This window comes from Lagopus muta, chromosome 6 (assembly GCF_023343835.1).
Source record: "Lagopus muta isolate bLagMut1 chromosome 6, bLagMut1 primary, whole genome shotgun sequence".
Taxonomy (NCBI): domain Eukaryota; kingdom Metazoa; phylum Chordata; class Aves; order Galliformes; family Phasianidae; genus Lagopus; species Lagopus muta.
Window position 1 is genome coordinate 28,804,746 of NC_064438.1, and position 25,835 is coordinate 28,830,580.

The 25,835-nt window shown below is 39.4% G+C and overlaps 3 protein-coding genes across 3 annotated transcripts in view; 1 reads left to right on the top strand and 2 right to left on the bottom strand.

Moving 5' to 3' along the window:
• Positions 1-2,946: 2,946 nt before the first annotated feature.
• EIF2S1 (eukaryotic translation initiation factor 2 subunit alpha) lies at positions 2,947-12,606 on the bottom strand. The gene is made up of 8 exons (XM_048947466.1): positions 12,477-12,606; positions 10,386-10,627; positions 9,386-9,465; positions 8,426-8,577; positions 6,780-6,886; positions 4,816-4,913; positions 3,815-3,958; positions 2,947-3,479 (listed from the first exon to the last, which is right to left on the bottom strand). Exons 2-8 carry the CDS (start codon positions 10,624-10,626, stop codon positions 3,354-3,356), a joined length of 948 nt encoding a protein of 315 aa, XP_048803423.1. The 5' UTR covers position 10,627; positions 12,477-12,606; the 3' UTR covers positions 2,947-3,353.
• Positions 12,607-12,641: 35 nt separating this feature from the next.
• ATP6V1D (ATPase H+ transporting V1 subunit D) lies at positions 12,642-20,144 on the top strand. The gene is made up of 9 exons (XM_048947472.1): positions 12,642-12,775; positions 14,327-14,444; positions 14,876-14,955; positions 16,225-16,292; positions 17,018-17,062; positions 17,541-17,644; positions 18,074-18,140; positions 18,698-18,776; positions 19,362-20,144. Exons 1-9 carry the CDS (start codon positions 12,735-12,737, stop codon positions 19,501-19,503), a joined length of 744 nt encoding a protein of 247 aa, XP_048803429.1. The 5' UTR covers positions 12,642-12,734; the 3' UTR covers positions 19,504-20,144.
• A 1,300-nt stretch (positions 20,145-21,444) lies between these two features.
• The window catches only part of PALS1 (protein associated with LIN7 1, MAGUK p55 family member), a 51,461-nt gene continuing 47,070 nt past the window's right edge, over positions 21,445-25,835 (bottom strand). The window contains exon 14 of the mRNA XM_048947458.1: positions 21,445-24,138. Within this exon, the coding sequence (XP_048803415.1) occupies positions 23,962-24,138 (177 nt within the window). The 3' untranslated portion in view covers positions 21,445-23,961. The remainder of the gene's footprint in view (positions 24,139-25,835) is intronic.

Genomic DNA, 25,835 nt, shown 5'->3' on the forward strand with positions numbered 1-25,835 from the left:
TGTTCAGCTTGTTACTGCAGGCAGCCCGTAACCAGGTGGGGAAAGTAATTCCATACTGGTGAGGACAGGCAGGAGCTTGCAGATTGCTCTGGCTCAGACAGTGATCTCAGAATTACACAATAATCAGCCTTGGTTCAAGTTCTGAGCGAGCACTTCTTTTTTCCAGCATGCAGACCACCCGCAGCCCTACAGATGTATCTCAGCAAAATTACCACTAACAATGAATTCTATTGTCAAATTGACAAAGAATGGTGAAGTAAAATCCCCCCCCTGCCCCGGCTGGTCACCAAGCAACAGGATCCATATCGTGCAGTTTTGATAAATGGGAATCTCTGCTTACTCTAACACTTGGAAGTACTTCTTTGATACTTGGGATATTTGTAATACGCACGTACGCAACCCTCCCCATTCTGTAGAGGTTATGCAAGGCTAACCAACTGTCCCTGAGATAGATTGCTCCCTGAGGCTGAGTAATAACAGATCTCTCAGCTTTGTAGGAAAAGGGTCACACTCTGTGAAATGGGTCAGTAGATCACACTATAGCATGTGCCTGTCATACTGAGGCACGTGCCGGGAAGGCAAGTTCAAGCATTTAAGTCTCTCAGGAGAAAAGGACGAGCTTTGAACCATATAAATCTAGAAAGCTATAAAAAACTAAGCCTGTGGCAGAACTTGAAATGATTTTCAATAAGGACTATTTGTTTCCTCAGATCCATCCAAACAGTGTTTTCCATGTGTCAGCATAGTATTTTGAGTGGCAGATAATTTTTTCCATTCCAAGTGACCACAAAATACATCGTATCCTATAGAGTTTGCATTAGGACGACCATGAACGGCTGTCTGCAGCTTCAGGATCACAGGCTCATGATTGAAGGTAAACACAGATTGCTTTATTTTATTACTGGTGCCTCCTGTTTAGTCTCCCAACAAGCAAAGGATGAGGAGAACCCAACGGGAGGACTTCTCCCATTGCATGCTCTATAGTTCCCATTGCATATTACAATGTGAACAGCATCACATTGGGGGATTACATACTGAGACTTTGCTCCCTGGTGTAGGATGCCACTACATCTTTAGTTGCTTGAGTGGATTAAGGATGAAATAAAGTGGGGAAAAAAAAAGAAACATTTCTAGATGGAAGTGGAAGATGGCAGATTTTCATGAGTATTCTGATGCAAGAGCATTTGTAAATTAACTGTATAAATGTGGCCGTGTTTTAAAACAGCTGTTAGCTGTCTGTTCTCTGGACCACAAAAATCTATGAGAAATTAAACACAGATCTGGCTACAAAGAACAATATGCCAGTTCCACTGCATCTGAAAAATAATGAAGGCCAGAATCCAAGAATAAAGCAAGGAATTTTCACTCTATTGAGAGCCAACCAAAATACAACCATCCCAAGAAAGCTGGACACTCCTCCATTAGCAGCCTCCTACTTCCTCTAATGAGAAACAGGATAAAGGACTGCATTACTAGATGGTGTGCTTGATCCCATCTAACATTTGTGTTTCTTTGTATTAATGACTCCTTAAAGGATTCTGTAAGCAAAATTATTTTCAAGTTGCCAAACTTACAAAACTTTTTTGATATATGAAAATCAAGCTGAGATCCTCACATCTGATGCTACAGTTACATCATACCTTTCCCTTCAGTTGACTACATGAGCACTGTAGCAAAGACTTTGGTCCTACACTGACAGTCTAGCAGGCAGCATAGCTGCTAATGAACAACAGGAACACGTGACTTCACGTTATACAAAGATTTTCACACACAAAGCCCACAACACTTACCAAAGTGCTTGGTAGGCAAAGACACAGACACGCCAAACAGACTGGCCAAGACAGAAGGGAACAAGTGCTAAGGATCCTCAACTCAACTACCCAAGGCACCAACATGCAAACCAACGCAGTAGAATGAAGCTGTGCTCTCAGTGCTGCCTCAGGCACCTTGCTAACAGCCCTACATCAGCCACGTCAGAGCTCCTCCTTCCAGCTACTGCAACACATCCAGTCAGTTACTGGCAGAAACGATGCTCACCTATTAACACAGCAAAATAGCTCCTAAAGGCAACACTAAATGTAATCCCTTGCTAACACTATTACAAGTAAGGCTGGCTCATTTTTAATGTGATTTTTCACAGCATTACCTCAGTATACAGATCACAGGAAGATATTTCACTTCTTAAATACTCTGTTCTTTTGTCAGAGTACTCACGCGCTGTGAGTAACAGAGGTCAATTCACTGTTCTAGTGAACTGAGGAAGAAAACCAGAAAGTTATCAGATACATAGAATACAACTTCAAACTATGACAAGGCTGTCCTAACATCTAAAATGCATTTTCTCGTGCATTTACTCCTGAAACAGCACAAAAGGAGGAAAAACGATGTGCAATATAGGATACAACTATGAAAAAAAAATAAATACATGAAAAAAATCAGCAACTTGAACAAGTTTCATTTTTAAAAAGAACTGTCCCCTCAATTCCCACAGTCAAGGGCAAACTGAAGGTTTTTTCCCCACTGCATGGAAAGCCCATCTTGTTTCTCCTCTTTTGAGGAGATAAACAGTTCAGCCTAGTGTAAACTAGATTTAGCACACACGGACTTGGAAGGTCATGCAACAGTTAGCTCAGAATACAGCACTATCTATTTTAAAGTATGAATAAACTCATTAAAGCTCCTGCTATATTCACATACAGGAACAAAGTAACTATATTTCTGTTATCAACTATACTTATTGAAGCTGTAAGATCTGAATACCTAAACGCAGAAGAAAAATACTCCGAGAAAGAAATCTACATCAACAAACCTGTAAAAAAAACAAGATTCCACTACTTCTTGCCTTTGATTTTAAACAAGGAAGCCCTTTTCATCCTTACAGTGGAATCACCAACTGATGATAGCTCTCCAGGCAATTTAACAAAAGATAAAGAAAAAAAAAGAAGCTTCAGGTTACATAGCCCAGAACTTTATTGGATATTTCTCAAACACATCCTGTATAGAACTGTTAAACCTGTGTGGTTTTCGTGCTTATAGAAGACATCATTAATTGAGCTGCAATCACCAATCTGGAATTGTTACGTATGTAAGTGTTAAACATGGAGCTGCAGCCTCCCTCTGGTCGTGAGATTTGTGTCTGGAATATGACTTGGCACCTTTCTTTTGAAGGATTCAATCTGTAAGTTGCTGCATCAAATGTTACGTAGGAGATGCTTTATTGGTCTTTTAAAACCAGTAACATACTTCAAGTATTTGCATTTGAAGCTTTCAATACTGGAAACATTTAGTCCAGAGTGTTTGCAGTGGGGTCTCCAATTTTTCATGTGATTTCTCTTCTAAATATCCCAGAGTATTTAATCTTCGGTTTTTGCTTCCATTTCCTCAGCATCATCATCTCCATCTACTTCAGCATTCTCCCTCTCCAGTCTTTCCAACTGCCTTGCAAGCTCAGTCTCATCTGTGTCAGTAACAACTTTAGGCTGAAAAAAACAACAGCAACAAAAAAAAAACACACAGGAAAAACAATTAAAAAGCATTGTCTGCAGATTGAGAAGGAAAAGAAATTTATGGTTGGTGGTTCTGATCCTAGATCAAGAAATAAAATGTGTATCCAGAGATTGTTTAATAAAACAGAAGCAGCATACAATTTCTGGTCATTCGATTATTTCAGGAATACTGAACTTTATGCTTCATTTTTTCTTCCAAGTTCCCTAATGCCTTTTGCTCAAACTCCTCCCAGTGCTACAGATCTTACTCTACTTGCAAAATATTATGCAGTAAATCAGTTACATTCTAGAATGCAAAGTGTTCTCACCTCCATCTGCACATTGAAGACTCCTCTCTTCTCCTCAATTTTCTCTTTAATGACAGCCATGGCTTGATTCAGAACAGAGAGTCCTTCAGTTCTCTCCAGTGTTGTAGTAGTCATCACATACCGAGGAGGAGCTATCAGATTGATCTGTTGCACATCATAGGGAAGAAAAGAAAACCAAATAAACAACAGTAAAACATGCTCAGTAGAAGAAAATAAACGTTTTCCCATTAGAAAAGCTGTTTCTGAAAGCATGTGTAACTTGGAAAAAAATAGCACACACAAAAAACCACACAGACTGTCTAATTCCTAGTACAAAAACCAATTATTCCCACATATTATGCTCATTCAGACAAATAATGTTGAGAATACCAACTCCCACACCATTAAAGCAGCCTACCACTGATTTTTCAATTAGAAGATTGTGACAACCAGTAGGTGTTCAGGTGTTCTTTGTTTTTTGTTTTCTTTTTTTTTATGAAGACAACTGGATGAGTACATTGTTTCTTTTGTTATAAAAAAATCATTGTAAGAAAATATTTTCAAGCACTTGTGAGGTTTTTCCAAACACTCAGTAGTAACACACTGAATAACCTACAGTGTTTGGAGTGGAAAGTTTATACCTAAGTATGAGCAGCCCTTCTACCAAACACATGTGGACAAAATATTCCTTTTCTTACAAAGTCTTGTTTCTGAAAAGAAAGTTTTTTGCTCCCTACCTGCTATAAGGCTATATAAAGGAACAGTAAGTATGTAGTATGCAAATAGTAGACATCAATTAATAGAAGAGAATAAAAACAGCTTCTTGAACTTGGAATGAACTTGAAAAGCCACAGCACAGTCACAGGAACAACTGGGATCACACAGCAGAAAGGAAGCCTTGTGCATGTGCTAGACAGGAGAACTAGGAAGCAAGGACACGGCTTCCCTCAGCTACGTGACTGTGACAACTGCACAGTACTGAAAACTTTGCTTTGGATTTCATGGTTAAGACAGACACTTACTTTAATGGGCATGTTCTCTGTGGAACAGTTCAATCCTGCTCTCAGAGCTTCTTTCACTGCATCTATGCCTTCATAACCATAACATGCAACCTCGATATCTAGGACAGATTAATAGCAATTAAAAAAAAACTTTAAAGCTATCAGAAGCTGTAGAAACGTAAAACTTTTTTTTTTTAACCTGAACTTTAATGAAGTTTCTTAGCAACCAATGTTTATTCACAATGATACCTTCAGTATCTTCCAAAGTAGAGGAAATATTTCAACTTCTTGGCTTGTAAGTTGATGTAGATGTCTTAAATTCTTTAGATTAGAACATTTTACGTTGTGCTTTGAAAATCCTAGATACGAAATTATGCACCTATATTCACTCACTCCCTGCCCAATAAATTCAACAGGATAGTAGTGATGCATTTAATTGTTCTTCAAGAACAATGATACATTTAACATGGAGAGATCAAGGAACAGATACTGAAGAAAACAAAAGATCTACCAGGAAAATAAAAACTCGAGAAAGTGCACAGCCACAAATTCACAGAAGTCTGTCAACAGCTACAATAACACATCACCTTACAAACACAGAGGTGTCTTACTATTTTGAAGATAAGCCATATTAAGATACAGTTAAAAATAATAGCTACTGTAGCTTTTTCTAAACATTTGGAAATGAAATGAAGGCCTAGGCTTGTGTGGTCACATCTATAATTTCCTAATTAGTTTTAAAAGATTTTTGTTTTTCTTTTTTAAATCTATGTAGCAATGGTGCAAGAGGTTACTTCTACAGAGGAGCTAATCTCCCTCCCAGGTGACTGAAAGTAACACCCTAATTTTCAGCTATCCCAAACATATTCCCAGGAAAACACCCCAGCCAGCCTCAGGATGAGACTGTAAGCCAATGAAAATTTGTATGCTTGAATTACAAATAAACTCAGACCATCAGAACAAAATAGGCAAGATGAAGAAAGTATGTGAACATGCCCTTCAAATGCACTTTATTTTCAAAGCTAAATCAAGTGTTGTTTATGTTAGCAATTCCATTCTTCATGGCAATCAAATCCTACTCACATAGTTGAAGTTTCTGTTCACTCTTGGTGATCTAAAATAATAGGTCGAATTTTCATGATTTTGTTTTCTGTGCTCCCCTCTTTAGCTTGACTGTCACATGGATATGGAATATCTTTTTTTCCCTCCACAGCAATCAGTGTTACTGCTCTTCAGTGTACACTTGCAAAGACAATTTCTGAATGCAGTTAAAAACACAACACTGCTCACTGACTACATCTTTAATGGCAAATATGCTTTTAAGCTGCTTGCTTAGCTGTATAACCAGATCTACAGTTTTACAGCATCTTCTTAAGTAGACTGGAGCTGCATACTTGTTCTGCACCAACACTGAGCTTCTGAGACAAAGATGCTCAAACTTTATGAATATATTACACACAGGCTTGGCTTAAACTAACATGTCCAGCTGAGTGGTTTGCACTCAACCAGCAAGAAATACAACTGGAACAAAGTCAGACCTAATAGTCTCTGTTTATGGATAATTGGACAGGACATTTGACCTAGCCATGCTGACAGAGATCAACCACCCTAACAGGGAACAAAAGAATTTAACACTTTCAATAATGAGAAAAAATACAGTTATTACTGAATCCATAAAAAGATATTGAAGTATTTGGTGTGCCAGTGCAACATGACAGCATGTACTAGAACTACTTTGTGTTCCAAGGAATTTGCACGTGGAGAGTGGGAGCAGTGGGAAAGCCAAACCAGCTTGGACTTTGAGTCAGGATCCATACAGACATTCTGCTATCACTTCTCAATGAACACAGCTTAATTCAAAAAGATCAGCTTCTCTCAAAATTCAGCACCACGAGCCACTAGTCTGAAATGAGTTTATAGTTTACAAGATACAGCCTACTGCAAGTGTCAAAAATCTATTCACTAACGATCTGGAAAGAACTCACCAGCTCGGATTTTCACTGCTTGAGGAGTCAGACGTCTGTTAATATTGTCAATCAATACACGCCTCTCTTCCTCTGTGAGATCTAGGCTGTCCAGGATGGCAGGATCTCTGAGCCAAGACAAGAAACAGCACAGGAGTTGTACTGAAGTGAGATATGACACAACATGAACCTCTGACGTTATTTCAATATTCTTACACAGAATCACATGGATCTATTAGCAAACAGAACACACAAACTTCTTATTTACGCCAAAATACTGGAGGAAAATAAATTGTTTACAGTGTATTTTATAATGGAAGCACTTAAAGCAGACAGTTTACTCAACCTGCTTTTTTCCTCTGTCTAAGAAATGAAACAACCAAAAAAACAGTAACGTCTTCTGCCTTGTACACTATATATGGAATGAGAAACACATCTAACTGCTTGCCATTTATGTTTCCTCCAATGTGAAGATAAACTCACAACGAACCTGAGGTTTTTGAGTTTTCATACAAAAGAAAGATTCCCATCTTTCTACAAAGTAACATATTTAATAATTTTTAACAGTAACTGGATCACAGACAGATCTATCTGCTGGCTACATTTACAGCTAAAGAAAGGATAAATTTTTTTCACAAGCTGTCATTTCTCTTTACTGCCATATTAGTTTTATCCCAAATATCTCTGAAATTAGAAAATAAAAAAGCAGCTCCTCTAAGGCCTATAGCTGTTTTCTCTTATCTAAAACAAGAAAAAAGGTTTTAAGTTAATGAAAAATACTGCCAAATGCCCTGCTTCTTTGACTCAATATGATTGTCTACCATCTTATCACTGCCATCTAGTGTTACGCTGATATAAGCACTAGAAGTGCTTATTGAAAAATTTATTTTGTTGCCAATTTTATTGCAGAATCTTTAGAGGGAAACCAAATGACTTCATTCTGAAAGTAAATTAAAGTATCACAAATAAAAAATATCAACAACAAGCAATCTTGGTGCATACTCCCTTAGAATCACTGTTTCCAACTCTCCTGTTTGTAATTCCATCTCTAAACTCACCCTATTTTCACTCTTTCAGTTTGGATGTGCAAGGAACTAACAAACCAGCATGTTGCATTTATAAAGGAAAAGTTCAGCCGGTGACAAACAAACGAGCAGCGAGCTGAAATCTCTTCAGATAGAACTATATATGACAAGAACACCTGATGCAGTCTAAGAACAGATAAATTCTGACAGAGAAACCAGTATTAGTGCTGTTGCTTCTACTAGAAACATCACAGGATCATCTGCCATATAAATCTCCTCAGTATTTGTAATAATCTGTTTCTCTTAAAAACATTCTTCAGTGAGTGCCTCAGTATTCATCCAAATCAAATTCTGTTACTGCTTTTAGAAGAGTAACTTAGGCAAAATTGGATTTTCAAAGAGATAAAAAAGAAAACAACTCGAGTCTTCTTTCTCAAGAGCATTGGAAACTTGAACAAAGTAGTGAGAGAGATAACTGCACTAAGCAACTGGAAGACTGAGATCAAAAATCAGTAAGTGTACTCAAGCAGTACATTCTTCTCAACTGACTGACCCTTAAAAAAAATAAAGATGTATCTATTCCAGAAAATAATTCCTTGTCATTATGAAATAAATCTCCACAGACAGAAAAAACATTCTTACGAGACTGCATGCTTGAATGCATCATAAGCACCGTATCCCGGTCTTTTGTACTTGTCATCAAATACCCAGGCAGTCCTCTGGAACAGACTCTCAAGCTGTTCATCCTTCGTGTACTCCAACACCTCAGCAACGTGGCGAAGAATGCTGTACACCTTGAACACGAAAGGGATGTTAAAAAAAAAAAACCCAAAACGAAATCACCCTCCCCCTCACTTATCCACTCTCACATAACGACCGACTCCTACTCAGTTTGTGCAGCATAAACCTGAGTTCTGCAGACGACAACCCAGACCCCAAATAGTTGATAAAAACACTGTAAAAAATATCAGTGATTCAAGTGTTTGGACTCTAAATACTGCATGATGTTGGAAAATACTTTTTCCCTATATTTAACAATTAATTACAGAGTTCTACATGCCCACAAAACATCAAAACCACTTTATTAATCTAAACTTCTGCTGTGCAATTACAAAGTCAAAATAATTATCCCACAGAAACTGACAAATGAAGTATTATCAGGTTGTTAAAGACTCAGTATACTTGTACATTAAAAAAATCAGAATCAAATTAATAAATAACAGTAAGCATTCCTTTCAGAAACCTATGACCACAGAGCAGTAAGAGTGAGATGCAATGCCTTTAACTATCTGCATCCTTTTCTAATAAAATTTGCCTGACGCATTAAAGTAGGATATGCTTCTGGATTTCTAGCATTTAAGTACCATCCTTTTAATACAGATTTTCAACTGTCACCTCACTTGATCTATTAATTACCTAATAATCAGTTTTCCACAGCACTGAGGCAGAGTGGTTATATTTTACACGGGAAATGACAGTCAGAGTATGCCTAATAAATGAGAACAGGACTTTATTTCTTATGCTATGTTACATCTAAGTACTTTCATCATTCAGGAAAGAAGACAGCAGCATACAGTGCCAGAACACAGAAAAGCAACTTACAGTCTTTGATTTTGTGAATTTGTCTTCGCATTTGATTGCCTCCTCTGGAGAAACTCTTCTTTTTGACAGGTCAATATAACCTACCAGGGAAAAACCATTTTGGAATTGTCAGACACTGCACAAACCAAGTGTAATTGCTTCATGTGAAAGGTGCAACAAATGCTCTGGCTCAAGACTTGCCCACTGCCTGCACTATCCCTGTCAGTTGCTAAAGAAAGTAACAAAACTGAAGCTTAATGATTTTGACCAAGTCATAATCCAAATTAAGGTACCAACTTATTCTTCCAACTGTAAGTGCTTACAAGAGAGAAACTATTCTACTGTATTCTTGTAGGCTTGTGCCTTAAGAATAATTTCTCTCCCAACTCAAAAAAATTTGCCTCGTATTTCATCAATGTGTGATCCCCTTTCTCTGTCACTGAACACAGGTTTGGTAAAAACCACGCTAGCATGCAAAGAACCAAGTTCAAAAACCATGCCCTAAATAGAAAATATATATTAAAAAAACCCTTTAAAGTCAAAGATTCAAATATTCAGAGCACAGAAAGAGTCCATACAATGTCAATTTGTGACTTTCTATAGAATGCATGTAATAATTACATACATATGATCTATTTTATAGGCAAGATTCAAGACACTGCGGCACAGGACAGGCTGCAAGCATTACATTCTACTACTACGTTAGATGACCTTTCTCTCTTCAGTCAGGACTTAAAATCTGCACGGATATCAAAAAGAAACTCCACTACAGTTTGTTGACCAAACACTGAGCTGGCGAGTACCCATTTAAGCAAATCTTTGGTGATGTGACTGACCTTCATTAACCCAATTACCAAAGGGAAAAATGGTCATAAACATCAGATAGCAAGGATGATGGTCTACTTAGCTTAAGTGCCTCACACAAAGAACTGGCAAAACTACTCATATTTAAGCAGCCCAGTTTGTCCGCACTTCTCTTTTTGAATTCAATCCTGATATAGCCCAGAGTATCCCCAGGTACCTTTCTCTTTGTCAACTCTTATGACCACGACACATTCGTTCCTTCCGATGCGGATGAGTTTGTTTATGGAACGAATACGTCTTCTGGACAGCTCACTGAGAAGGATCATGCCTTCGATGTTGTTGTATTCTAGCAGGCTGACGTAAGCACCCATTTCAGCAATGGATCGAACATTGACCATCACTACATCTTCCACCTCTGGAAACTTATGCTGGTAGAACCTACAGCTTAGTGCTGGCATTCTGGAATGTGAACAGAAAGAAACAAGGATGACATTTCAGAGTACATCACTGCCTTCTCCTATAGAAGTGTTAAAAAGCAGCAGAGACCAATGAGGATAGAGAGGAACACTAACACTAGAAAGAGCAAACTAGGATAAGGCTTATGTAGCATATAGCTTGGTTTTAACAGATAAGCTATAGATTAATTGATATTTTAAAATGAGCAAAACCTTTTTCTAACTTTCTTTTTCTATTCAAGATATATATATAAGACATATACTTCAAGAAAGTAGAAGTTTGCTACCCAGATTTTATTATCCATGTTGCGGTCCGATACAGAAGCGACTTCAAGTGGTGAAAAGAAGGCACTGCACTCTTACATTCATCCAGTTCATAAGATAAAATTAAAGTTGGAAAATAGGCTTCAGCAACAGGAGGACATGGGAGAGAAGAAACCCACAGTGCTAACAGGTATTTCTATAAATACTGTTAGACAGCATGTGAAAGGCTATGAAAGTAAGAGGTAGAGCAAAGTTTCTCCACTATGAGCGGAAGGAGACACTAGAAGATGGTTTTCTAAACTCAGCAAGATGGCTGGAACAATCTTGCAGGAACTACTCCTGAGGCCATCTGTCAGCTTTCTGAAGAAATAAAGGAAAGAATTAGAACAGAAGGTAGAAGTAGCCTGATGTGAATGAAGCACTAAACAGAACAGGCTTTAAAAATGATTAAAAAGAAAAAAAAGAAACACAAAAGAAAACCTAACATATAGATAACCAGGAGGAAAAAAAACATAAGTTGCTTAACCTGCTTCACTTCCCTGATGAGGGCAGCAATGCCCATCTCTGCTAACCAGAGTTAGCCTCACTTCTTTTGTCTACGCCTGAAAGTTTAATCCAGAAATTTAAGAATGCTTTAGGAGCAGGAGCTCACAAGGCTGACTCAAACACACACTTCCTCCAGGTTTGTTACATCAGCATGTTGCAGCACTGCTCTGGAACTGTAGGATGATAATGCCAAGCGCTACATAAAACACAGCCACATAATACAGAAGACTTGATTATTATTTTTTTGTTTTGTTTTGTTTTGTTTTTTTTAATGTTCAGAAAGGGGAGGCAATCTAGCAGAGAAGCTACAGAAATGCTGGAGCTTTCATGTAACTCCACCTAATCTGAGACCTGAAAAAAAACACCGCTAAGCTTAAACCCCATGTTTTACAGTTCACTTCTCTAGCCCATCAAACGCAGTAAGCAAAAACAGACCAAAGACAGATCGCTGTGCGTTTGTTTCTCTCCTCAGACACCAGCACCAGCGCTTGGCCCCGTACGCTGAAAACGCTCTCCCCTCCCTGGAGGCGTTCAAGGCCAGGCTGGACGGGCCGTGAGCATCCTGGTCAAGAGGGAGGCGTCTCTGCCTATAGCAGGGGATTGGAACTAGGTGATCGCAATCGTAAAGGTCCCAAACCACTCGATGATTCTATGATTCTATGACTCTACGATGTTCCCACGCCGCTAGAAACGCTGAAGCTAAGCTGTAACCCCGCCCGGCCGCACAGGCTGGAGCAGGAGCCGGCGAAACAAGACCGACTTCTAGCCGGCCTCCTCCCTCGGCCGCAGCGTGGCCGACGCGGCCGCCGGCGAAAGCCGCGGGGAGGCGGAAGGGGTCACGTCCAGCAACGCGGCGACGGGAGACGCCTGGGGAGCCCACAGCCACCAGGCCGGGCCACGCGGGGCGCCGCCGGTTCCTCTCGCCCCGTCCGCGCCCAAGTGGCAGGGCCCGGCCTCGGCCACACCGCACCACTCCCGAGCCGGCGCGGTCCGGTCGTAGGGCGCGAGCAGAGGCCGCGCGGCGCCGGCAGAGCGGCCGTTACCTGGCGACGGCCGAGGGTCCCGCTCCGCGCTCTGAGCTCCGCGCTCGCGACCCTGCCTCCTGCGCTGCCCCCGCTGCCGCTTCGGCGTGCGCCCAGCCGCCAACCCCACTGCGCGTGCGCCGTCCCGCCTCGCACCGCGGCGCCCCCTGGGAAACCCCTCCCTCCGCCGCGGGGCGGGGCGGGCGTAGCGCCGCGTCACATGACCGGCGACCGCGGAGGTGACAGCGGGACCGGGCCCGTTCGACCGTCGCCGCCACTATGTCGGGCAAGGACCGTATCGAGATCTTCCCGTCGCGGATGTGAGTGTCGGCCGGCCGCGGCGCGGGCAGGCTGAGGAGCGAGCGGCCGCCCCCGGGACCGAGGCGCCGGGTTGGGAGGGAGAGCTCTGGGGTCGCTTCTTGCGTAAACGCGTCTCTAAGCGGCCAGAGGCTGCGGGGTCCTCGGGCGGCTCGAAGCCAGCCGTCAGCGCGCACAGACAGACCTGCGGCTGCACGGGGCTCCATGTACGAAATAAGAGTGCGTGTCGGGGAGAACGCACGACTCAAACAGCCGCTGCCCTTTGCTGTTCCACAGAGGACGCCGACACCGTTGTACGACAGGCTGGCCGTAAAGCCTGTAGAAAAAAAAGAACAAAAAGGGAAGTGCAGCGTGCAGTCAGATTTCCCGTAGCTTCCCAGAGAGCAGCAGACGGTGTGTCATGCGGTCAGGTGTCTCCTGACGGGGCTCAGCACAGCAGCTGGCATTGCAGTGAACGCAAGTGCTTAAAACTGACGAACTGTTAGATGTGAGGTAACAGTTTATATGGAAAGGTTAATGTGCTGCATGGTTCTCTTTTTAACCTCAAGTCAGAAGTAAATGATAGCACCTACCAAGTCAGCTGCTCTCTGGCTCCTTTCATTCAATTTATGTGTCTGAGGATGAGGCACCTCAGTCTCTTTTAAAAGGTATCTGTTTTGCGTGCTGCCACGTCAATGTGGTGGGAAGGCAATAACTGGCTGATAGTTGATAGGAGTGTAAGTTAGGATGTTAAAACTACAGGTGGCCTGCCTCCACAAAGAAGTTTTTGTTAACTGACAGAATTGTACAAGGTTTATTTGTTTTGTGCCGCTGGCATGATCTCTGCTGTGCTGGCTACGATTGCTTACAGAAGCTGCTCAGCCTCCTAAATGGTAAACATGACTTCCTTAATGCTCTCTCAGCCTGTGAGGTCTTGCTTGAACCAGAAAGGGAGCCGGTCCCTGGCAGGTGGTGAGCAGAGTGTGAAGGTAGTTCAAGGTGGTAACAGGGGTATGTTTGTTGGAAACATCGAGTTGCTTTTTTTTGTTCTTAGACTTTGTTTTTCTCGTGGACATTCAGAAAGTGCGTGTGCTTCTTGTAAACTTCAATGGAGTTATTCTCATATCAAGCCAGTGGAGTGGAGAAGTGACTGTGTTCACTGTGTAGACAGAATCGTAACTGTGCTTATTTTTTTGGAGAGGAAAAAGTTTTACAGACCTGAATGTTGTCCTTTGTGCATTATAGCTCTATAAACAAAGCAGTAGCTTAAGTTAGTGTAAGTATAGTGACTGAGATTTTAGTTAAGTCAAAAAGATTCTTCAAATTAAATATCCTCCACAGCTGAAAGGGAAGAGAGATTTAGATGCTTCTTCAGTTCATAGTTTTGCACCAGAAACTTGGAAGTTTGCTACTGGAAATAAATAAATCGAAATTGTTTCCTGTTGTACCATGCTGATGTTTCTCTATTGCTTCATAATTAGTCATACAACATTTTCTGACATGGACATAAGTTTTTTTTCCCCTTAAATGCCTTTGGCTGAAGCAGGGCATTTTTATTTCTTTTTCTGTAACAGGGCTCAGACCATCATGAAGGCTCGTTTGAAGGGAGCTCAAACAGGTCGCAACCTCTTGAAGAAGAAGTCTGACGCTTTGACACTCCGATTCAGGCAGATCCTTAAGAAAATTATTGAGGTAGGCAAATTAGAATTTTTCTCTCTTAGGCTCACTTGATTTGAAAGCTGGTTGTCAGTTGTGCATTCTCATTCTTCTAAGTTCATTGGATAAACCAGAATGTAGGACAACGTTGTGGATAACCCGTTATTTGTAAGGGATACTACTGAGGATAGGGGAGCACAACTCTGCTTTCATGTCTGCAGCAGTATATAAATTTAGAAGATTTCAGTAGAACTTAGTAGATCTTGTTACTTTCTACCATATCGGATGGGTTTTAATTGTATTTCATTTTTTACCAGTCATCTGAAAATTCTAATTAGCAAGTTGAGAGTAAACTGCAGATAGAGTACTTTCTCTTTCCTTCTTTCTTATATTTCCTATTGTTTTCTTGTCTTCTTTGAAAAAAAAAATGTATCTTGTATTTGATGTCTCTTTAAAAAAAAAAACAGACTAAGTTGCTGATGGGTGAGGTGATGAGAGAAGCTGCCTTTTCACTTGCCGAGGCAAAGTTTACAGCAGGAGATTTCAGGTAAGGATTGCTGATCTTATGGGCATGCTTTTTTGATTGTTGATTTCTCTTTTGGAAATAAGAAATTTCTTAAATGAACTTTTAACAAGGAAAAAAAAAGACAGCAGACATAGTGGGACATGACAAGTGAATTCCATTAAGGCGAGAGACAACTGCAAGAGAGTGATCGTTTGTGTGATGGAAACATGTAAGAAAAGCGAGCTGAAAAATTAAGAGAATTTATGTGCAAATTCTTGATTTGAGAAGGAGGTGGATTTTTCAGTTTAGAATCTAGAACACAGGTAAACAAGAATGTTTAGCAGAGTATTGGATTACGTATTATCTTGGTTTTGTTGTGGACTTGAGGTTGGGATCTAAAATGTGATGTTTTCTCCCAGTAAGACATTCAGGGCTTCTACTAATTGTTTTAGCCTCTTGTTTCATGACCACTCATCTCACTAGGGCTAGTGAGGGCTATTTGTGACAGGAGAAACTAACCTTTTAATTGTATTTTAATAAATTACAATTCCAACTAGGCTGTTTGTGTAATTCATCTAAGCATACGTCGGTCTTGTGGAATAAAGTTGGGGAACTGTTAATGATTCAGCTGATGGTACCACCAATTTATGGGGAAGAGCTCAGTGATCAGACACAATAGTAACCTGTGTGCTGCTGGAGGGCAAAAGGCATTTTTGCCCTTTCATTTGGATATGGTGCAGTTTTCTGTCTTAATATGGTGTTTAGCTATAAACAATAGTCAGATTCCACCCAGTAAGTAAATTGTACTCCAGTGGAAGAGCTGGTACGGTAACCTGTTCTTGGATGAATATGAGACGCTTCAGAATCCTTCAGGATGAACTGTTGTACCAGCTCAAGGTCGTTAACATAGTAAGAGTTAATGGGTAAACAAACTTAATACTGTTCTGAAGGAACAAATAAATATGAACTTGTAAAAATGAACAGCGGTGTGGTCTTGATCTGCATTTAAGCCTTGAAATTGCTTTCAGTGGGAAGAAGATCTCAAGTTGATTAAGATTAAATGTTTTTAAGATATTTTAGTGTCATTCACCAGATAACTTGCTAGTTTTTAGAAATGCTTTGTGTACTTGGTCTAGAACATTTCCAGAGTTACATTTTGTGAAGACTGCTGCTTTTGTTGCCAAGCATTGTAGGAAAGCCATTAGCTGCAGATAACAATGTTACCTGATAACTCCTTCTCTTTGGATATAATGATGAAGTAATGGACCACTTCGGTGTTCCTGGTTAAGATACATCTTTTCTTCTTTACAGTACCACCGTGATCCAGAATGTGAACAAAGCTCAAGTCAAGATCAGAGCTAAGAAAGACAATGTAGCAGGTGACTCTTTTGTAGACAATAGACATTTCAACTTTCAGGGGAGCTGTGGGAGCACTTTCTGGAATATGTAAGAACGTCTCCAAACACCATCTGTTCTTCTTTGTTTCTCTTATTCATTTAACAGTAGGAACGCTTATAATTTGCTAAGATTTTTTAGATACAGGAGATAAATTTTTATGTTTAGCCTCTCATAAGATGAAATGAATGTACGTAAACTGCAGTCCTAATTTTTAGATCTTCAAACAGAGCATAATTGTCATAAACTACCATTACTGAAAATAAATCAGGAAATAAAGTATCAAGATTAAATACATTTCAGAACATTATGTATCTGTAATTGTTTTTGAATAAAACAAGAAAAAATAATCAAGATTGAATGATTAAAGAATATTAAGGAAAATAGATATCTTCCTACCCCTACAATTCTGTGATTCTCCAAGTACAAAAATAGTAATATAAAATTGAGTATTAAATGAAATGGAATAATCTGAATTTTTCACACGTCTGATCCGTTATCTCAGCATAATGCTGAAATTCCATATTAAAATAGCAAAATCAGCATAATTTAATTTTTTCAAACTATATAGGAAGATTTTGGAAACAAAGCTTCTGATCTTGCAGAATTTGTTAAAAGCACGTTGACTACAAATGTGCTGTACTTAAAAAGAAAAAAAATATATTAGCCTTTATGTCCCTTTGCACAAATCTGCGTTCTTTCTTGTCAGGGGTAACCTTGCCGGTTTTTGAGCATTATCAGGAAGGAGGAGACAGTAAGTAGAAAACATATTCTGCCTTTTGTGTACTCATAGCCATTCTGTGCTAATAGAAGAATACTTGTCATGCCTTGCTGATAAGTCAGTTTACATCATGGGCACAACAATATTTCTTTTCTCCACGTTTTGCTGTTTGCAAAGCTATTTTTGCTTTGTACTGTTTCTCTAACATTAAGGGATTAAATATGGGCTATAGTGGATTTTAGTTTACTAAATCAGTGAGTTTTTCAGATGAGGAGAAACCTTATTTACTATGTTTTTGAACTGGCAGCTCTTAGAGTGGATATAGACAACAGTGATTTGTAGCAGCACAAACCATCATGAAAATAGATTTCTTAGAAGGCAAAGGCTTTATCTTGCCACTTTCTGAGCTGTCTGCATCACTCTAGTTTGTAAAGTGCAGATACTGCTTTTTATCTAGTAAGAATAAACCACGGTAGCATTAGCAACAAACCTGATGTTATTTTTTTCTCAGGCTATGAGCTGACTGGCTTGGCCAGAGGTGGAGAACAGCTAGCTAAGCTGAAGAGGAACTATGCCAAAGCTGTGGAGCTGCTTGTGGAACTGGCCTCCTTACAGGTTGATGGGAGAAAGAAATGTGGGGGGTCTCTGATTTCTCAGTTCTGAACTGAAAGTATAGTCTCAATGGACTGTAAGCTCATTACTTTCAGCTGTATTATAGGCTTTTAGTCCCAGTGCTTTTAACCAAATTTCAACCCTTTTTCAGCCACTAAACACAATACCACCTCTTCACATTCCAGAGCACTAAGAAGAAATTCTGAGGAAGTGGTTGGAGTGTAGTTTGTAGCTGAAGCTGCTAGAGTTCAGGGTTCAGATGTAATCTGGTAATAAACAGTAAAAGCACCAACATTTCTAGAAACAATTCTGCTTCTATCAAAAATGTAGTCTATAAAATGAGCAGCTTTGGCTTCCAAGCAATGTTTGGTTTTGTGTGTAGAATAGATGGAAATGCTGAGTTCATCTTGTTATTTGTTCCCATTCCATCAGACATCCTTTGTTACTTTGGACGAAGCCATTAAAATAACAAATAGACGTGTGAATGCAATTGAACATGGTGAGTATTCTTCCTTTTGGGATGCACAGTGCTTTTGTCTCTCTGTGCAGGATGGGGAGCTGAGTCCTGGAAGCTACTCTTCTTTTGACTGATTGCTTGTTAGTATGATTTGAAACCAGTTTAAGAACTCCTGAGTACAATTACTATAAAACATACTGCAAAGGGGCTGGAGTATAGGATAAGTTCTAGGAAGTTGTACTGAGAACCTGCAGAGCAAAGATTACAGAAATGTATTCTGGTGTGTCTGCCACTGACCTGTGATTTACTACTTTAAGTATGTACACGAGAAACAAAAGAGGGGATTGTCTCTGTCTTAAGATGTTTTAATAACTACTTCTGTAGTATTTCCTAGCATAACTTAGAACATTTTGGTGGTGGTTTTCAGTAGAAACGTGGCAACGTGTTTATTACATTTGGATGGGGTGGCAGAGTGGGCACCCAGAGAGCCTTGAAGAATTACTAGAATAACTTTAAATAATCCTCTGTGCACTGCATTATGGTAACTTCCCAGGTAATGTAGCAGCGGTCCATCAACTTCCTGATTTATATTTGTTTAGTGATTATTCCCAGGATCGAGCGCACTCTTTCCTATATCATCACAGAACTGGATGAAAGAGAGCGAGAGGAATTCTACAGGTAACTATGTAAAACAGGACCAGTGTGTTCTTTTTCACAAATAGACTGTACCTCAGGGTGGACAGCAGAAAATTATTCAAGAAATGAGGCAAAGAACACTATTCTTACTGTGCACTGAGTTTCCAGAGCTGGGCAACTGAAGAGCTGCAATTACTTGTCACAGTTTCATATGTAGCTCTACCACTGGGTTGTACACAGCTGTCTTCATCTTTTCTCCCGTGGGAATGATGGAATACAGTACTCTGAATTCTTCTGCTTTGAGGACACCTCTGCCACAGAAGCTAGTGTTCTAGGAAAAAGATGTCAAAATTGAAATGAAACAAATGTAATCTGCCTTCATTCAAGAAGAGCAGAGTAGTATAATACAACACTTGCTTATGGTCAAGAATGTCATTTAGAATTTGGGTAAATAAGTAAATCTGCAGAGATGACCAATGTTGTTTAAGGGCAGCATCTAGTGACAATTTCCTGGTTAACTTTTCCAAGCAGCTTTATCATAGCCAACATGTATGGCATCTTTGTTGTTGGTCTGTTTTATGGAAACATCATGTTGCTTTCACAGATCTGCCACATTTCTTTTCACAGGTTAAAGAAGATCCAGGAAAAGAAAAAGGTACTGAAAGAAAAATCCGAGAAAGAACGGGAGCTGAGGAGGGCTGCTGGTGGGGAACGTGAACCAGCCAATCTCTTAGCAGAAGAGAAAGATGAAGACCTTCTCTTTGAGTAACCTGATGCAGTTGTTGTATTTGGAGCAGGGGACCCAAAATACAGAATGCCCATTTACTGTATAATTTGGGACATTGCCTCAATCATATTTATGTGGCTTCTCAGTTTGGTGTCTAAGCCCGAGTTGACCAGACTGTGGATTTCTCCTGGGAGATTAGAAATCTGGGAACTCAAATACAGCATTTGGAAGAAAAGGAGAGATTAATAAGGTGCTTTAATATCAGGAAGGCCTTCTGTTACGTGTTCAGCCTGCTTCTTCACGTAATAGGAATGGCTGTCCACAACTGTTCTTTGTAGAAGACGGCTCTGGATTTGCCTAGCCAGATTCCTTTTTAATTGCTTCCTTCACTACTACAAGCAGTGGGAAATGTTATTTAAGGAGATGCTCGCACTGTTCACTACTTCTAGAATGTGAATTAATGTCAAAGTTGCTTAAAGCAGGTACTGGCACAAGTGAAGTAAAATGCAAGTGTAGGCAGCTCTAGTTTTCTAACCTGTTGATGAAATCCATAGTCTTGTGTGATTTATTTCTGTTGCACGATCGTTACCACTGGCCTAAAACATTTATGGTTCTAATTAGAGATTCTGCCAACTTGTATACTGTCTGTACTAGAAACGAGTAAAAGTTCTAACTGCTGAATATGTTATGCCTGGCTCCTGATTCTAAAAGACCATTGTCTGAAAAGCTTGGAAACTGTCACATTGATTTAATGGAAACACAGAACAGCTTGGGTCAGAAGGGACATTAAAGACCATCCAAGTTCCATCTCCCCTGCTGTGGGCAAAGCTGCCACCCACCACAGATTAGGTTGCTCAGAGCCCCATCCAACTTTCCCTTGAATGCCTGCAGGGATGGGGCACCCACAGCTTCTCCAGGTAGCCTGTGCCAGTGCACTGTCAGTCACTAATACCTCAGCCTTCTCAATATCCTGGGTAACCACTTCTATTGCCAAATAACCCACCTTTCCTCCAAGCCCCCTACTGGTAGCATTGAAAAGGCTATACATGCTGTTTGAACAGCCATTTTTTGCACCTTTTTACACTTTGTAACAGTGTCATTTCTCCTACTTCTACAGATGGCAATTTATCATATAGCAGTTTATTACCTTACCTGGAATAGAATTCAGCTGAAGAGGGCTTCAAGTTGGCGTAAAGTGGACGCTGATCCAAAAATCAGCAAACAAAATTTTATTCTGGAACTCACTGCATTCTGATACATGAAATTCCGTGGCTTACAAACAAGGCGACGGGCATGTCCCTGTGAAAATGTATCCCATCAAGGCAGCTTATGGATACCTAAAGCTTGTGATGAATTGTGATGATTGATGAAGCCTTTGAATTTACCAGAAATGAAGTAGTGATTAAAATAAATTAGGCAGCAGCTATAAGTAAATAGAGTAAGACTGCAGAGAGAATCTGTAGACCTAAGAACGTATTTTGTTCCATTCCAACACCACTTATCCTAGTGAAGGAAGTAAAGAGATAATCTTCTAGGCCATCTTTCACACATTCAGGAAAACAGCAGTGAGACAATTCCCAAGATTCACTACAATAATAAAATTGTACAGTGATTTATTTTAAATCTAGAAATATTTTACATTTTTACATTAGTGTGCAGTTCATGATGTCTCAAAATACAGAGTGCAGATACACATATAAAAGTACAATGTGGGGCTAACCACAGGTCTGAATAAAGTTACCTTAATTAAGGCATTAAACCCCCACCCTACATTTTAAGAAGTAACATGTAATTACATTCAAAAAATTTTACACAATTCAACTAATGTTTACTTTTAATTAAATCTGGACTGATAAAAATGCAGATTACCTTCATTTTGGTCTGATACAGCTCACTACAAGGCCCATGATAAAGTGTTTCACCAATGAAGTTTGCATATTCTCTTTTACTCTCAAGGGAATAAACACAATCTGCGTTAAAAATAGTAAAAAAGGCAGAGTAATTTCTTATACCAGGTAGTTCCAGATCCAAACTGATGGCAGGATGGGACAGCCAAGCACATTTCTTAGTGGTGCTAAAGCCCTTTAGCAGGACAGCTAACACTGGTTATAAATATCATAGCACCTCGTTATATGGATATCAGTATTGTGTGCCTTGGGAATTAAGAGAGTAGAGCTGAACCTCAACATTCTTTAAGTCTACATTCAAGAACTTACTGCTTTACAAGCAGCCTCTGTACAACATTTCAGAGAAACTGGGGAGAAAAACATCAAAGACATTAACAGCAATTACTGAGACTGACACAGGCTATCACACTGAATACATAAGGGGGCTTCAGCAACCATCTCAAGCTGATTGTGGCTGCAGGAATTTGGACAGTATCTCTGTAGCTAAGTTACTCTTAAGTAACAAATTTTACAGCTTTTCATCTTCTTGTCCCACAGTGACACAGTCAATACCAAAGAGCCTAATATATCTACAATCTTCTTAAAAAGGGTAGAGTTGGTACGAGTACTTTATCACCTATGAAACATTCAATACACCTGAACATTGTAGTTTTCAAACTATGGATTAAACTGAAAACATGCCTGCAGCGTGAGGCAAAAAACCTATCAATTTGAGTACCTTACTCTTACATCAATATCTAGAACACTACATATTTTTTTTCCCTAACATGGAATTTTCAATCCTTTCACCCACCCCCTCCCCCCCAGCTTTCTTTTTTTCCTGAAGGGTCACTACTTACCCCTTTAATTGTTTCTCAGCCCTAAATATTAAACCAGCAAATAATTTTGCTTTGTAGCAGGCAGGACAGGAGCACACTCTAATTTTTCAATCCAAAATGTTAGTTCACTAACTAGAAATGTTATTTTATAATTTCTTTATATTCCCCATATACTTGGAGGTCTCTGTTCAGCTACAGGTATGAGTTTGTTCCATTAGAACTTGAATATATGCAAGACAGCATGGAAAAAAAAATCAACTACTTGTTAAATCCTTCTGCATTAGACAGGAGTGAACAACAAACCGACATAACTCGTGTTTTACCTGTAGGAAGTAATGAACACCACGGCTAACATTAAGAGATATTCACATTCAAGGGCTGTGCTACCCTAAACTCAAACAGCCCAGATAGTAATCTTCAGTTAGCTTTAGCAATAGAATTCCCCCCACTGCAGACACAGGTGTTGTAGTTAACTAATGTCATAGCTCAGATTTGAAGATGTAGAGGTGATCTGATCTGTTTTGCAGAACACACACTAGGATACAGACTTTGCCTTCTATTCACTCATTTCAAGTTATTTGTTTTAGTAAGTTCCACCTTGTTGCGACTTCTCAGTTACCAGTGTTTCACCCATTTTTTACTGCAGTAGTGAGCAAATGCAGGACACTATATTGGCTAGTGAATTACAATACTTGTTTATAACACAATAGCTACCTTCAGCTGTTTTAATTCCAGTTAGTTATCTGTTAGAGCAACAGCCACAAAACGAGCCATTCACAGAGATTACAAAACCCACTTATCTTCCAATGTTCAGCACATCAGCCTATTTTAGCCAGTATTCTGTTATAAAACATGAGAACTTCAGCTGACTTCCAAGCAATGTTTTATAACTACGTGTTTTTCATAAAAATATAATCTCTGCCTTCCTAAATATCTCTACAGATCTGCAGAAAACAGCGGCTCCAATCAGCCGATGTTTCAAGGAAAATTCCATAAAAATATCACATCTAAAAGATCAATATAATTCATCTTTAATTGAACCTAAAATTAATGTGCAGTCAACCCAGAATTAAAAAGCCTGCCTAAGACGACACAAGGATTGAAATATTTACATTATACACATTTTCCAATTACAGTGCTATTAGAAAGTGGAATGTTTTTTAGAATTAGAATATAAAATCAAGCCTCACCAGGTAGCTCCAGACCAGAGTAGCATCTTTGTTCTTCAATTTTTTGAAAAGGACAGATTTCTCATTAATCACATCTTTCACACGTAGATTATTTCTCTGCCCAACGATCTGTAGAATTACACTCCTGAACTACCGCCATGTCCCATGAAGTCATTAAGTTAAGAGTTAAATAACATTCATATTTATAACTATGTGACAATGTGGACTGTATATACAAATACACACACTTAAAATCTTTGCTTTCCTAAGGGTGACTAGGTAGAAAAAAGAGAATTTACGTATAAAAGTTGTTGCTAGAAAAATCTAAAGCTTTAGAATTTAGTACGGACAAGGTCTCCATTTCTAGACCATAGAAAAAGAAAATTTGGACAACCTCTAGAACAGTTAAATCAGCTCTCAAGCTGTTTTTTTTAAATTTTTTTTTTTTTTTTTTTTTTTCCAATAATACCTAATTTCACTTATAAAGGATGCAGCCAATGAGGTCCAGAGCTCAGACACTTATTACTCACTAACTGGGCAGACCTACACGTGATCTTAGAATGATTACTCAACTGAAGCCCATTTGTCCCCTGGAATTATTCTCTTTCATCGTAGCCAGGTAGAGGGTACCCACTGGGGTTCTGTGTCAAGTTTGTTTATTAACCGAAGTAACTCTTGATAAGCCTTATCAAGATCAGAATTCACAATTGCTGTATCAAAGTAGTGACCATTGTTCTGTTCCATCTCCCTTGTCTTCTCTATGATTTCTCTCAACTCTTCTGGCTGCAAATAAAGAACAGGGAGTTATTGTATGTGTGTAAGCCCCTCCCATAAAAAGAAAAGGGAAAGTAACAACTCAGGCCTTATGCATGGATTTTTTAACACCAAAGGCAACTATTTCTCATTGGCCACAAGTGGCAATCCCGTAAAAGACAGTCCTTGACTAAAGTACATGAGGAAGACACAGCACTGCTCCTTTTATGACATACATCCTACTGAGGCTCCTCAAACATGTTTTTCAAAAATCAGTTTGGTTGCTAAGCCTACTATCTTTCTAGAAAAAAACAGAAGACAGCAGAAAGCGAAAGCTGAATGGAGCCGAACTGCACACCTTTGAAGATGGATCTCTGCAGACACTGAACAGCCAAAGGCAGCAGCTGTCACTGGAATATTTTCACCAATAAAAGATGACGAGAGCCACCATAAAAGGTACGCACCGAAATCAATGGGATCACCATAGAATTAAGTAAACGGTACAGCAGAAAAATTGTACAAGTAGAAAAGAGATTCTAAGGAGAAGCAGAAACAGATGGTTTTACTTAAGAATTTCTCTAAGTTTGATTTCTAAAAAACGTTTCATTTCCTCTTCTGCAACATATCTTTTGTATTTCATAAAGGAATATCCAGGTATATTTTCAGAAAATGTTTAAAAAGATAGTCCTGAAATTGCTTTTGAAACAGATTTCTCTTTCCTGTATGCTTTACATATTCTTAGGAAAATCCAAGTTACACATGCAAGAAATAGTCTTTACTACATAATGGGAAGGTGTTTAACACAGTAGCCTTCATCCATCTGAAAGACAACTCCAACACAATTAATTTGAAAAAAAGGAGCGTGATTTAGTACCAATAACAGTATTATTTTTTTTTTGTCCTTGAAGGATTCTTTGAATACTGCAACAAAAAAAGGGCAAATTTAATATTTATGTACAGTAAGTACATAATTACATTACAGTAATTACATTACAGTAAGTAATATTTATGTACAATGTTACTCATTGGATAACCATGAAGGAGGAAACATCTACTTAGAGAATATGATTAATTTTGACCCAGGCAAAGCAACAATAACCACCACCTTCCCATTTAAGGCTTGGACGTTAATGCTCTTTTGGATTTGACAATACATCACACCCTTAAATCAAAGATGGAGAGCAAAACACAGAGCTCAGTGAGAAGTGATTCTTGATAACAGCTGTTTTAGGAACTCTTATGAATAGATGCAGTTACAGTAGAACAATTGTTTCTTCCTCAGTGCAAACTACATTATGCTAAACTAGCACTCCATGGTAGAAAAGCGCTTCCTATTCACCACTGCAGAGTAGAGTCCAGTTACAGAACTGCATTACTGTAGCAATGCAATCGTATAGCATCACAGAATCGCCAAGGTTGGAAAAGACCTACAAGACCATCCAGTCCAACCATCCACCTATCACCAATATTTCCCCATTAAACCATGTCCCTCCATACAACACCTAAATGTTTTTACAATGCCTCCCCCCAGGGATGGTGACTCCACCACCTCCCCGAGCAACCCATTCCAGTGTCTGGACGCTCTTTTGGAGAAGGAATTTCTCCTAATGTTTAACCTGAATCTCCTCTGGTGCAACTTTTTCCATATGGCTAGAGACGTAATGAGAGGCTGAACCCCACCTCACTACAACCTCCTTTCAGGTAATTGTAGAGAGTAAGGTCTCTCC